This window comes from Gopherus evgoodei, chromosome 5 (assembly GCF_007399415.2).
Source record: "Gopherus evgoodei ecotype Sinaloan lineage chromosome 5, rGopEvg1_v1.p, whole genome shotgun sequence".
Taxonomy (NCBI): domain Eukaryota; kingdom Metazoa; phylum Chordata; order Testudines; family Testudinidae; genus Gopherus; species Gopherus evgoodei.
Genome location: NC_044326.1, coordinates 80,493,762 through 80,508,610, shown reverse-complemented (window position 1 = coordinate 80,508,610; position 14,849 = coordinate 80,493,762). Strand labels below are relative to the sequence as shown.

Sequence of the window (14,849 nt, the reverse complement as noted above, 5' to 3'; positions counted from 1 at the left end):
CTTCTATACCTAAGAGCCAGAGGGGGGACATGCCGCTGCTTCTGGGAGCTGTGCAGAGATACAGCAGGCAGGGAGCCTGCCTTAGCTCCGCTGTGCTGACTGGACTTTTAGCTTTCCAGTCATCACCACCAGCACCCTTTTCGACTAGGCACTTGGCAACCCTGCTTCTCTGTAGCCCCTCCATCTCTTTTTCTTGTTGTTTTTTTTTTTTTCTTGCCCATAGTGAAGCAGACTTGACGGGAACATCTAGAGCCACCACCAACTATAATTCCTAAATACTGGGCAGTTTATAGTCTCTCGTTCTGCCCTGTGTCTTTCAGGTCATGTAGCAATCGCTTTCTAATACTACCCCATTTCCCTCATATTTTCACTAAGTAACATAATGTAACTTTTGTTACCTTGAGCCATTTAAATTTTCCTTTTTTTTCTCAACCCTCATATATCCCTAAAAGATATTCAATTTTCTCTTGTATCTTACAGCATGCACATAGTTCATCTTTGTGTTTATTCAAAAATATTTTTGTTTAAACCATAATGGCCAGTTAGTACTGTAAACAAAATCAATTCATTTTTCCTATGCAGGCCTGAAGTATGTTGTTATTCTCAACTCCAGAGCAAAATTAAAAAAAAAAATCTTCCTCTTTTTTTAATTAACCCAATTTTTTTTTGCCATTTCTCTTTTAATTTTTTCTGTACTAAGGTTTTGAATTCCAGTTTACTGCAGGATATTATCAATCCTTCCATTCCTACAGTCCTTTTAGCTGCTTTGTCCACCATTTTGTTTCCAGCTGTCCCAGTGCTGGGATGCAGGCTAATGCTATATGTATTCCCATCTGTACTGTTATTAGAAATATAATTTAGTTGAGTAAATCACTTATGCTTACAGAGACTCCCTTTTTTATTGCCATAAGGTCTGATATTGAGTCAAAAAAAATGACCACTACTGCTAGGTATACCTCCTAGATTCAGTTTAATACCAGCATTATTACTACTCGGTCAGCTGTCATGACAGCTACAAAATTGGATGTTCTTTTAGATGTCCTAATTCCTAATTTTCATAAACAATATGCTGTCCCTAGTCTTCACGTTTTTTCCCCCTTTTTTGGACCCACTTATATAGTTGACAAAAACAACCCCACTTTTGATCTATATACTGGTATACTTATTTTTTATCCAATTGTCTCCTTTTTACCAACAAGTTTATAAAATAAATCTAAATCCACATTTAGACATGTTAATTTCCATCCATAACTATTTTTTCCATGACTAACAGTTCTGACATCCTTCAGTTTTTCCTTGTCTTTCAACTCCACATTTTTACTCAAACGGCAGCTGGAGCTCCAACATTGTGTGCTATAGGTTGCCTATTGAATTCCCAACAATCTTCATATATTTATCTGGCACCTCCATCTTTGCAATTCCCATTAACTTTGACCCAGAAAGTTAGGTCCAATAATTTCATTTGTGGTGTAACTGGCATTTCACTAGCAACTATCTGTAGCACATATGTGTGTTGTAATAAATGCACCATACACAACTCATAGTTCCCGTGCTTGTATTAAATCTAATTTTTAAAGTGCTGATTTTGTTGCCGACCCAAAAAGCTTGGCAACCATAGTCAATAACTGGTCTGATTAAGGCTCTGTATACCATCAGTAATGTTTTTTTCTTATCTACCTCCCAGTTAATTCCAGCAATACTTTTAAATAGGTTGTTCCAATTTAAACCTTTTAACTGTATCTATTTGTTCTCCATACAGATACAGTTTCCATTGCTTTGTAGCTATACTCTTTGTAAAGATCAATCTTTTGGTTTTAGCTATGGAGAACTTGAAATCCCGTGTATTTCCCAAGTCTTTTCTGCCACCTCAGTATTCCCGCTCCTAACCCATACAACATAATCCCTAATTGAGTTCTCTTCTCTGTTTGTATAATCGTTTCCTAACCCTTTCACATATTGGATCACTAATTATCATTAAGTTGTCATATTACCATCAGATGGAGGCTAGCTGCTTGGTCACAGGCAAAGGTTAGCATGGCTTGCCTTAAAGGGCCAGCTAGCTCATGACACCAAGAAAGTTAAAAATAGAAAACATTTAATTAATACTAGTCAAAGTCTGAGAAACAAATCAATGAGAAGTCAGTTAATTCTGAAATTAACTCAACCTTAATTCTACCCCTCTACATATGCCCCAAAACAGTGATACTCAGACTGAGGCTCACCAGGACCAAGTGGCTCTTTAATGTGGCTTCATTGACTCTTTGCAGCATATGATATTAAAACACCGTGTGATTTAATTATTAACCAATCAGGATGCTTTTACTATGTTATTAACCAATTTTAGTTGATAAAATTATAGTATTTGGTCAGTCATTTTGCTGTGAGAATTATATATATAAAAAAATGACTGACCAAGTACTATTATTACTATGTATGTATGCGTATATGCATATATACACATACATTACTATGTATGTATGTGTATGTGTGTGTGTGTGTATATATATATATATATAATTCCCCTGTCATACTTTTTACATATGAATATATAGTACTATAGAAAATGAAACAATGAATTCACACTACTCTTATTTTTGAGTAATGTTGATTGCTAATTTGGCTTCTGAACCACTGAGGTTTGGGTTTGAGTGTCAATGCCCTAAAACATAGTCTCCATAGTCAATTATTGCCATAATTAATACTTGGGCAACATCATCTTCTGTTATACGCCAGATTTACATCAATTCAATTGAAAGTAGATCTCAGCACATTGTGTTGAAGGACTGCAGTCAAGATTAATGGGCATATGCTCTTGATGGATCTGACTACTATTTCAGGTGACTACATACAGACTATGAAAGCAGAGAGGAGAAATGTGAGTCAGATAACACAGATGTTCAGGGATAACACAGCAGAAGTAGAGTGAATATTTCAGTTATTCTCCTCCTCACCCCAGTTTTAGTAAACAGAACCATATATTCTTCTACACATGCACTATTGAGAGGGAGGGATAGCTCAGTGGTTTGAGCATTGGCCTGCTAAACCTAGAGTTATGAGTTCAATCCTTGAGGGGGCCATTTGGGAATTGGTCCTGCTTTGAGCAGGGGCTTGCACTAGATGATTTCCTGAGGTGCCTTCTAACCCTAATAATCTATGATTTGCTATGTCAATGACCTAGAAAGCATAGATGTTTACCCAGGCTGCAGTGATCAGCATTGCTATTGGCTTGAATTGTCTGTAGTACTGATTAAAAAAAAAAAAGAATAATCAAGAGATTATTCTTTCTTGTATGTGACCTTAAGTGTTATCCAGAAGACCTGTTTTTGCTGAGTCCTAAAAAGCTGATATTAAACATTTAATTAAATAATGCACTAGAACACAACAATATACAGTGCCACTACCTCTATCCTGTTTTCTGTTTGCTGTTTTGTGTGTTTGGTGTGTAGTTTTGAATTTGCAATTTCCTCAAGCAGTACAAATGGAAAATGTATTTGTTGAAGGTATTTTGCAAGAAAGAAAAATCTAAAAAAGCCTTGTCACCAAAACCAGATTATATTTAATAGGATAAAAAGTAGCAATTTCAATAATTATGCTATAGTCAGACATAAATTATCAATTTTTAAAGAAATTCCAGCTTGCTTTTGTGCTTGGAATACTGTTTTTTAAAATATACATGGAATTCATAAATCAGCCATTATGTTTTCTTTCTGAAATAATTCTTTTTTGAGTGTAAACCATATAATACATTATTACATTGTATCATGTATTAAGGTAGCTTTTGGTATATCAAGTTTTGTTAGTGATTAATAATATGAGATATATTGTTATATCTAGAAATATTGTCTTTCTCCATTAATTTAGGTGTGTGAGTATACATGTTTGTAGAACATAAATATGTAATAGGTTTCAAACAAACTTTTACAAATCCTTGTTGTTTCATACAATTTGATCTCTCTTTGTTTCTATCTCTTCTAGTCTGCTCCCAGTTTTCAAGAGGCGTCTTTGCAGTTTTTGGATTCTATGACAAGAAGTCAGTAAATACTATAACATCATTTTGTGGAACTCTTCATGTCTCCTTCATAACTCCCAGTTTTCCGACTGATGGAACACACCCATTTGTCATTCAGATGAGACCTGACCTCAAGGGAGCTCTTCTTAGCTTGATTGAATACTATCAGTGGAACAAGTTTGCATATCTGTATGACAGTGACAGAGGTAAGATACAGTACAACTTATCAGTATAGTTTTTACTAGATGTACCTAATGGAAATGCTGAAGCAGTATTACAAAGACAAGCAGAGCAAGGAGAAATGTTTTCCCTCTTGTTCCACTTTAACAATATAAAACTCGGATCTCAGGAAGAGAAGCTTATCTGACTGCTGTATATGGTCAAAAAATAAATGTGTTTAATTGAGAATGAAATAGTTGCAGTATATAATAGAATTATGGACATGTGCTAATAAGCATTGATGCAAGTATAATAAGGTCTTTGGAAGATAGTTCCCATAGAAAATTTATTTTAAAATGTAAGTGTTTTAGAAAAAAATGCATCTTAACATTTCTCTATTTTTTAAAAGTTTAGAATATTAAGGTTACAAGTGCCATACCAATTAAAGTTAGAGAACCAAACCAAATTTCAGTCAGCTCATGTCTTCTACCAAACAGCAACTTTAAATGCAAATCCCCCAACATATAGTTCACTGCTGCAGTCTCATAGTTCCAAATAATAGTTGTCAAATTTATGAGGATCCAGAACGTCATCTCATCACAAATCCCATCCACCTAGAACACCACTCATAGGTCCAATTAGACTTGGTGGTAGTCAAGGTCATCAAGGGATGGTTCAGTCCCACAGAGTTACTTCACACAGGGTGCAGAATCTGTAAATGGGGATCCCAGAGTAAAACAGGAACTAAGGAAAAAGCTCTAGCACTCTAGACACAACCCTTTCCTCTCCCCCATGTTGAATTTGGCCTACAGTACCAAATCATAAGTCTGGTGTGCATAAGCTCAGATGACCCACTCACTCCAGGCATGTTCTGCACAATTCCTATATCCTTTCAAGATAATTTTTATTGCAGTACTCATATTATTTTATACAATCAAAACAAACAATTTGCAAAGTTAGAAGGTGGCAATTGTGTTAATTAGTAGTATTTTGGAGGTTTATACAAAGTTGAAAGGGGGAAGGTTTTTGACTATCTTTGTTAGAATTCCATTTTTTTATTTGTCTCCAAGTGCTCCTTACTTTTTCTTAATCTTTCTGTTTTCATTTTGTACTCTGTCTTTGAAAGCAGTTGTGTGGTGGTTCTTCAGTATGTTTGTGGACCAAAAACTTTGCTTAGGGTTGCCTTGCCATAAATAAATGTGCAGAAAATGGTCAAGATGTAGTTAAATTTAAAAGATGGTTCAAATTTACCCTGGTATACCATTTTTCATCAAGCAGTGCAGTGGGTTTTGCCTACTCACCTTCAAATGTCACCACCTTCCACTGGTCTGGTCTGCATTGTGTTGTTTAAAAAAATCAAAAGGGGTTTCTTCAAGGCACGTTTATGTGTTGTTGTTTTTTAAACCCTGCAGTTAGGTAAACTAAAGCTCTCATATGACCTCTAAAAATGACTGTGTGTCATGCAGTATGATCCTTGAACTTGGACTTCTCTCAGCTTCTCTTCAAGTTCACATTTGAATGAGAAACATTCTTTATCTTTGCAGAAATGGCAAATAGCTTATTCAATGCTCCATCAATCAGCTAGCATTGCAGTATGTGCCAATACACTGCATGTGATTTCTATTTAGGAAAATTCTTTGGAGCACCCATTTTTACAATACATCTTACTGTCAACTGTACTGAAAGGAGTAAATAACTAAGTGAAATATTTATATATTGCCACATTTCGGTTTTGCCGTTTTTTGTTTGTTTTTTTCACCCAAACCCTAAGGCACTCAAGTAGGGAAGGTGCCATTTGTAAATCTCCAGGGGCATGAATCTGCAACACTACTCAAAATGTATTACTCCTGGAGTTCTCTCATTGATTTCAATGGGGCTACCTGCAGAGTCAAGTACTTCTCAGTATCACTGAAGGTGGCAAAATTGGACCTTAAGTGAGGAGAAGCCATTTTTCAGTTCAAAACAACATCACCTCAGTGACCAGTGCCAAGGAGGTGTCTATAAAAAGTATATATGAGTCAGCATGTTATTTTTTTTCTTCTACCATGGAAAGAATTAAAACATTAATAAAGTAGAATCAGGTGAACTAATAGCAATTACAATTCAATTACTATTCTGCAACAGTGAGTTTATTACTACAACTCCAGTACCTTTGTTAGGGGCCAATCTTATGAAGTGCTGAGCTCTCTCACATCCCATTCCATTCAACTTTAAGGATCAGGCCATTATTTAGTACAGTACTTGCTCTCATACGGCTTAATCACATCTTGTTTTTTAGTGTTTTCTACCTTCTATTACCCCCCCCTTTTTTTTAATTTCATCGTCTATAATACCGAGTGGTAGCAACTAGAGTTTGCCTGGGTTATAGGGATAACTGAGACAGTGTTAGAGAATTCTATCTGCAGCCAAATTACTAATTCAAAAAAGAAAATGCCAATCTGACATTTTATGCAATTGCTTCCATTTAGTCCTCCCATGCAAAAGATCACTGAACTAACTATCTGTGCTCATTATGAGCACTTGAGGATCAAGAGTGTTTTTCCCCAAGTTCTGAATTAGTACTTGAAGATTTAATACACTAGAACTAGGCCTCTTGCATTCTTTCTATGCACTTGGGCCACCCTAACAGCTATGAAATGTCAACTAAACACATCCAGTAATAGGGACAATATGTCAGATATATGTCCATATGTAATCATCTCCTTGCTCCAAAAACTAAACTCACTGATGAAAAAGTCATTTACTACGTTTACTCAGAAGGATTTCATGGAATGAACATTGTCTGAGTCCCATCAGAGGTGATAATGTTCTACATGTATAAGTATCATGAAAGTGGGTTATCAAACACCTCTTAAGGCTGAAGGGACAGAAATCTGGAGATTTAATATAAATGAATCAATACCCTAATTTGCATTTTGGTGACTATGCAATAACAATCCGAATCATTTATCCATTTGAATTCAGAAATCACCACCCTTTTTTCTCCCGTCTCTCTTTCTCTGTAGGTCAATCGTAAATGCTCTATGATTTTTCCTTAACAGTAGAGGAGGCCATAGGCTTGACTTGTGTTATGAGAGAAGTCTAAATCTCTTGGTACACAGTTAATAGATAAGGTTCCTGAATTTTGCAGGACAAGTAAAATGTCCTGTTATGTACTGCAAATGGCTTCGTCTGTCCAGTTCTTTATATCAGTTTATAACAATCTGAAAGCCCCTTGGAGGCAGCTATTGATGATGAGGGAGCTGAACTTTGTGTCCCTTGTTGCACCTAGCCATCTCTCATGTGCAAATCAAGGCCAGTGCAAAAGGCACTAAAGTTGGATCAAACTTTAAAAAAATATATATGTATAATTTATCCATAAAACTATGCTACACAGTGTGTGTATGGGAGGAAGTTAAATATCTCATGAGGGTTTCACTGAGGAGGTCAGAAAGAATTGGGGTGTAAACCCAAGTCTTCCTGGCCAAATGCCAGCCAGGAAAATTCTACCCTCCCCCACTATCTTAAAATTTCCTCTGTTCTTTCAGTTGTGGTTGCCTTTCCCATAACGTCATGTAATCCTTTTGGACCATGAGTCCTGCTTTGAGGTGAATGAGCCATTTTCATTTCCCTGTTGACCAGCTCCCACTTGGAAAACCATGTTGCACTCCTGGTACTGCTGCTTTAATTTGCTGAGGTGCAGTGACCCAGTCCCACCAGGGTCTGCTGTCCACGCTACCCCTAATTGTATAGACACCTGGCTATGGCTGCTCTCTTCCCCACCTTTACTCTGAGGTTCTTTAAGGATGCAGTCTGTTGCATGAGGCCCTTTATTGAGCCTGCCCATAAAAAAACCAAGAGATCCAAGCTGCCACTTGGAATCCATGGAGAAGGCACTAAAAAGGGAGAGTCTCCCAAGGAAGATTCTATTTATTAAGGGAGATTTAACAAGCCTACATCTAAGTTTATAGCATAGAGGTCTTTGTGAGAAAAGATGCATGGGAATATATTGTAAATAACAATATATATTCAAACCATGCCCAACTAAAATTCTTGCCAGCTCATAGAAAGTGTATAGTTTAAAGACATGTGGAAGGACTGCAAACTTAAAAATGTGAGCTAGGACAACGATTCTGGTTTTGCTGGCCTGCCCTGATCTGTTTTAGTCTGTTGATTTGATTTTTAGATAAGATATCTATATCTTTTTTAAAAAGCCAACAGCCATCAAAAAATAAAAGATTTCCCACACACAATGTAAAGATCCACAGTTGTTTTCAAGAGACAATGAATGTAAAGGTTTAAGCCTGAAATGATGGTGACCAATCTTGTATATCATTAACATTTTCAAAGTGTCAAAATTAATTGTTAAAAGTCTATTGGTCTTAGTTTAATGAACCATTTGCAAATTACAATTCAAATTTAATTCTCATTGTGTTCCTTGTCCAACTATGTGTGTAACTGCTGTTATTGTTAATGAGAGTAATGTGTGAAACTTTCTTTACATATTGTGGCAGAAACTTGTCTCAAAGAAAATGCATGACTCAGTTTATTTACACAAGTCAGAAATTATTACTCAGTTTATATTAACTGATATTATTAATTATTTATGGTAGATAAACTATACACAGGCAACAATGTGGTTTTGAAAAATCTACTGACTTGGGATAAATACTATATGCCGTCCTAGAAACACTCCTTTTGGATTCTCTGGGTACAAATTATAGCTGATAATTCTCACTCACTGCTGGCACTTGGAGAAACAGTGTTTATTTCAGGGTGGGTTTTCATTACTGGCACTGAATCACATCTTTCTTTATTCTGTTCTCCTTTACTTTGTGAAAGGGAAATGTAGACCAGTAACATTTCTACTGATCTTACAGAATATCGTTAGCTGTTAAAATTGTACTCAGAATCCATCTCGCTATCAAGATTCCATGTCCTTCCAAAATAAAATAAAATAACATCAGATATCTGTAAAAATTGCTTGTGAGGTATTAGTAATGAAACTGTTTAGGGTTAGAAAGAAAAGCATTTAATCAGATCTTCTATAACTGGAGTTATTACTTTAGTCAACAGAAATAATGGCTCAAGAAGCACCATTGAAGTAATTGGGAGTTTTGCCTTGACCTCAGTGGCACTGGGATCAGGATCAGGCTTTAAATGCATTGCCACTGAAGCATGGGAAAGTAAACAGTTCAATAGCATTTAGTAATAAACAAGAGATGGTGTTCCTGTAATTGGATCATTTTTCTCCTAAAAGGCCTCTTATGAAAAGTAGAGTATCTCCCAAATGCCTTGGAATCTTTTATTGCAGGGTGATAGAATTTCTTCTTGAGGCCAGCTGAAGCAAAAACAAAATGTAATTGTTTATAGGGTCCAATCCTGTATTCCTTGCAATGACCTATATGGAAATTGTGTGTGTACAAGGCATGGAGGATCAGGGTCAAGTGCATCACCTTTTCAAGAGAGTTCTGTCATAGCTGTCTTTTTCTGTTTGTCAGCCACACAAGTTACTGAGTGGTGTTTTAAAATAAATAAGCTACAATTCACATGTTTTGGGCCTGTGTTATTCTTGCAACTTTATCTATCGTCTTTCACCTCTTACCAGGCCTATCAACATTGCAAGCCGTCCTGGATTCTGCTGCTGAAAAGAAATGGCAAGTGACTGCTATCAATGTAGGAAATATTAACAATGACCGAAAAGATGAAACTTACCGTTCACTATTTCAAGATCTGGAGGTGAAAAAGGAAAGACGAGTGATTCTGGACTGCGAGCGGGATAAAGTGAACGACATTGTTGATCAGGTTTGCTACACTCAATTTTTAAATGACAGCAGAAATGGAAGACTTCTGGGTTGTATAAGAATACATAATGAGTGCTCTCCTAGTGCTGCTTTATCAGCAGTTTTTATTTATGTATGATTCTATTTTGATGATCCCTTACTTTACCCTTTGAATCTTTTCTATTCTATATAGGCTTTTATATCATGCTCATCACTGTAGTATCTGAGTGCCTTTCAGTAGTGTATTAAGCAATATGACTACATATCTGCCACATGTTTGTTCTCTCATCCTTTCCCTAGTGGAGTGTTTTGTTTTGGTAGGGTTTTTTAAAATATATGTAAATATTGCGATGTGCTTATATTAGAGAAGGCAAGGTCAAAGATATGCACCTTACTTTCAGAGTGGAGTGTGGTGATGTTGGCGATGTTCCTTAGCTCATGGGAAAGTTTGTTCCACAGTCTCAGAACGAACGAACGAACACACACACACACACACACACACATTTTTACTCTTATTTTTGAGAGTTCCGTTGTGCCAGAGGAGCAATAATAGATGTGTTTCTATGATGCCGATGTAGCAAAAAGATACTTCCGATAAGGAAGTAAGTCTGTTGCTTAATGTGGGTTTATTATTATTTTTCCTATATCCAATACAGTGGCTACTCATCAGTAAATAGATTTGCAATTACCAATTATAAAATCCCAAACCAACTGATAATCATTTAATATGGAGTAACTAATCTACTCAATCTAACTGCAGTGTCTCTTGGAGCAGCAGCTACATGCATATATGCATAGTTGTTAAACCTCCGCAATAAAAATATTTGCTAACCAAATAGGCTTTAAATAATCTAATACATATAACTAGTAATTCATTTAATTATGTTCATGTACTACATGTCATCAGTGGGCTCAACACAAGGGTTTTTGGATGAAATTCTGTGGCCTGTGATATGCAAGAGATCAGACCAAATGCTCTAATTGTCCCTTCTGGACTTAACATTTACAATACTTAGTGTTAGATATTGCATTTACTTATACCCGTATACTCCACTGAAGCCAGTGTGTGGAACTTGGCCAACTAATTCTTGGTTTAATGTAAATTATAGGACGCCCATCCCTGCCTCTTTGAATTTGTCAGAAACTAAATGAGAGAATCAACTAAATCTCCTTCCTTGTTCAAATTGCTGCTACTCTCACTTATTTGAAAGATGTGGGGAGACCTGAAGACATGTGGAGACCTCCGTCTTCTAGTCTTTTTTTTTTTTAGGGCAGTAAAAAAGCAGATGGCTCTATTGGTCCCTTGCGTCACCTGCTAGGCAGGGAAATGCAAATATCTTTGAATTACGTGACTCCCTTAAAACTCTGGATTGATTGTAAATTATTTTAGATCAGCACCTGCATTAGGACCCCAAGACTGGGAGGTACTCTGAATAGTGCAGACCCAGAGTGCCTTTCTCTCAGTACAATTATTGGACTGGGTGGAGTCTTTGATGCCACTGTCACTTCCCAGAAAAGAGACTGTTGCAAGTGTCCACGTAATGCAAATTGATTGACAAATGATTGTATTAGGGCATCAGTGAAACTGACTACACACAAAGTACTGTCAAATGTGCAGGGTAAACAAACTAGAAAAAAGAGATTTTTATTTTCTAATCTTTTTTAGAGGTGTTTACAAAGTAAGCGGAAAAACATTCAGGCGACATTTTGATTTTTAACTTGACAGCATCACTCTCAATCCCTAATTCTGCAAACACTTCCTGCCAAGCATAGTGCTTATTTCTGTCAGACCAATTTAAATACCAAGTATAGATCTTGATTCAGGAAAGTACCTAAGCATATACATAATTTGAAGCCCATGAATAGTCCTATTGAAGTCAATAGTGCAGGGTGATGATGAGACTGCTCACTTAATAAGCCCTACACTCAGGAAGTGTTTGAAGAATCAAGCTTTTAAGTAATACATATGGTATGACAGCTACAGTACAGAACAGATCATATAAAAAGATATAAATGCCACAGATATATTATATCAATAATTGCAAATTTTCTGATCAAATTTAATCAAGTATTCATTCATCCCTAGCTTCACTGAAAAATAATATCTTTAAAATTGTCTCAAAATCAAGCAAACAAAACTACTATCTATATAAATCCATTCTGCAGTCTATATTTTTGAAATTTTGTTGCCATTTTGGAGTAGACATGACTGCTTTGGGAAGTGACAACTTTTTTTTGCCTAACTTATATTTTGGGGTCCCTAATAACTTTCATGTACAATTTTGAGTGTGATCATTTTCCAAATTTTAGTTTATTATCTAATACTTCACAGAAATAAATTAATAATAGAAGAAAAATAATTACAAGCTGACTGCTACATTAATTTTCACCTAAGAACACTCTGTGAGCAAATTTAAATACAGTGATAATGAGCCCTAAATCTTTTATAATAATATACCTGCTAAGATGTAAAAATATAAAATCTTACATGAATTGAATGAAGCTAAAGTTTCTATCAAACAAAAGCCTGAATTTATAGAAAAAAGGTGCAGCTTTGATGGGTGCCAGTGTAGATCGACTACCTAGATCTTGGATGCAGGCATGGGCACTTGTGCCTCTCTTCCCATTTCCCTTGAGAGCCGATAAGTAGGGAGTGGGCAGCATGGCAGGGATGGACAAAATGTTGGCTCCATTTCCCCTTGCCTCCACCATTTATTGCCCAGGACCGCTGAGCTGCTGGTACTGCCAACAGTAAATTACTGCTCTTCCAGAGTAAGGAGGAAGCAGGGAAGGGAATTGTGCTACAGAAGGTGTGTCTGAGGCACAATGCCTGCTGGGACTACAGTCGGAGTATGCCTAAAGATACAGTCTAGTCCTTGGAATTCAATACATCTCTCTCAATGTCTTGTGGACAAATCTACAGCTGGTGTAAATCAGCATAACTCTGTTGACTTCAATGGACATGTGCTGATTTGCACCAGCTGAGGATCTGGCCCACGGTGTTCTGGCTAAAATAAAAGCACATATTTTGAAAAAAGTGCAATATAAACAAATAAAGATTAGTGAATAGAACTAATCTGGGAGTATTTTACTCTTTTAGGGTAAACTCATATAGTAACTGTTCATTTTCAATTAAAATGAGTTTTGTCTTTTCTTTTACAGGTTATTACGATTGGTAAACATGTGAAAGGATACCATTACATCATTGCAAATCTGGTAAGTGGTTTCATTATTGCCATATGCCTGTATTACTCTTTTTAGTGTTTATAGTAACATATCAGGACAGTATTATGTTTTATGAGCTTGTAATAGAATTTTTTTGGTGTGGGGGGATGTTAAATTTCTTCCTCCTTACTAAACTTTTGCTATTTTATTTCTTACAAAAATGTCTTTGGGGCTGGTGCATTCAGGTATTGAATGCTGTCTATCAGGTTCCCCTCAATGGGAGTTGAGGGTGCTCATCACCTCCAGGAAGATGTTCAGCATTTTGCAGGATCAATCTTTTAAACTATATGTATGAGAGCAGTCCGAGTATATGTGGGAATTAGAACACTCATTGCCCTCCAAGTAGACCACATCATTCAGTTAGGGAAAAAAACATTACCATTGCAAATTATTTGTGCCATTAATTGGAGGAACCAGTTTTTTTGTGTCGTTCTGCTTTGTTCTTGGTGCATCTTCTCTTTTCAAAATTCCTTGCTTTTACATTTAGGCTGCTACTGTAATTAGTCCATGCATGCAGTTCTCACTGAAGTTAATGGAATGTGACAGGACAGCCATAGCAGGTCTTTCTTACCTTGGATGTTATATGTGTGGTTAAAATGAAACAACAAAAAGTAAAATAAGTCAGATGTACCGAAGTAATATGCCCCCATCCAACCAAACCATTCCAAATTCACCTCAATACTGACATCTGATAGCCTATCTAAAAGAGATTTAGCAAACTCTTTACACTGTTTTAAGTTAATGATCTGAACTGCTATTTTCCCTTTTTTGAAAATGAAGAGCCATTGAACTCAATGTAGCTATGCTGATTTACACTAGTAGAGAAATTGGCACAAAGGCCAGATTCTGAAGGCTTGATTCTTCATTACTCAGTTCCTGTGCTTGGGGCAGGGACAGAACATGGGGGCAAAGTAGCTATAAGCCACTTTTATGTTTCATACATTGTGGTACTTTGTAGGTGCTTGACTTGGCTTAGGACTGCTCTAACTTTCATTCTGTTTCCACTGGTCGTCTAAGGGCTCTGGGAAAACAGAAGAACTCCAGACATGCCACTGCCTGCTCCCAATCTACTCTCTATCGATCATCAAAAAGCCTCCTCAACTCGCATGTGCAGGACATATTATGTAGGGGCCATTTCTACCCTCTTTGAGGCCTCTTTCTGCTGCTGAAGTGATGTAAAGGGGTGTTAGGTTAACTGAGAATCAGATCCTGAATGTCTGTTTAAAAGCAGAATAGCAGGGAATCATATTTGGTGTTAACTTCATTCTTATCTTTCATGAGAATAAAAGACCCAAACCCCATTTACTGCAGGTTTATTAAACAACAGAGAAATATGTCATGCCTATGAAATTTGAAGAACTACGAAACTTTGCTTAATTTCAAATCAATGTTTAGTTTTGAAGGACAGCAAATATATTTGTTTTAAAAGTGTGACTAGTCCATTTCAATACACTGATTGATATTTCAGCCATTTGTTCTCATTTTGCAGCAGAGAACCTGTGTGATTGTAATTTACTGAACCAAACTGTCTCAAAAATATTCTGGAGATTCCTTTTTAATAATACATTTGCATACTACAAAATTGTACAGTAAAAATTCAAATGCAAATATTATAGATCTTTATATAATGTTCTACACAATATATAAGGCAAGTACATTTTATCAGCCAGCAGCGGACCCATAGCTAATTTGAA

The 14,849-nt window shown here is 36.4% G+C and overlaps 1 protein-coding gene across 7 annotated transcripts in view; it reads left to right on the top strand.

Annotated features, from left to right (window-relative positions):
* GRIA2 (glutamate ionotropic receptor AMPA type subunit 2) overlaps positions 1–14,849 on the top strand; it is a 117,589-nt gene that overhangs the window by 40,670 nt on the left and 62,070 nt on the right. For all 7 annotated transcript variants that reach the window (XM_030563887.1, XM_030563892.1, XM_030563886.1 and 4 more), the window contains exons 3-5: positions 3,976–4,215; positions 9,756–9,952; positions 13,093–13,146. In XM_030563887.1, coding sequence (XP_030419747.1) covers positions 3,976–4,215; positions 9,756–9,952; positions 13,093–13,146 — 491 coding nt within the window. The remainder of the gene's footprint in view (positions 1–3,975; positions 4,216–9,755; positions 9,953–13,092; positions 13,147–14,849) is intronic.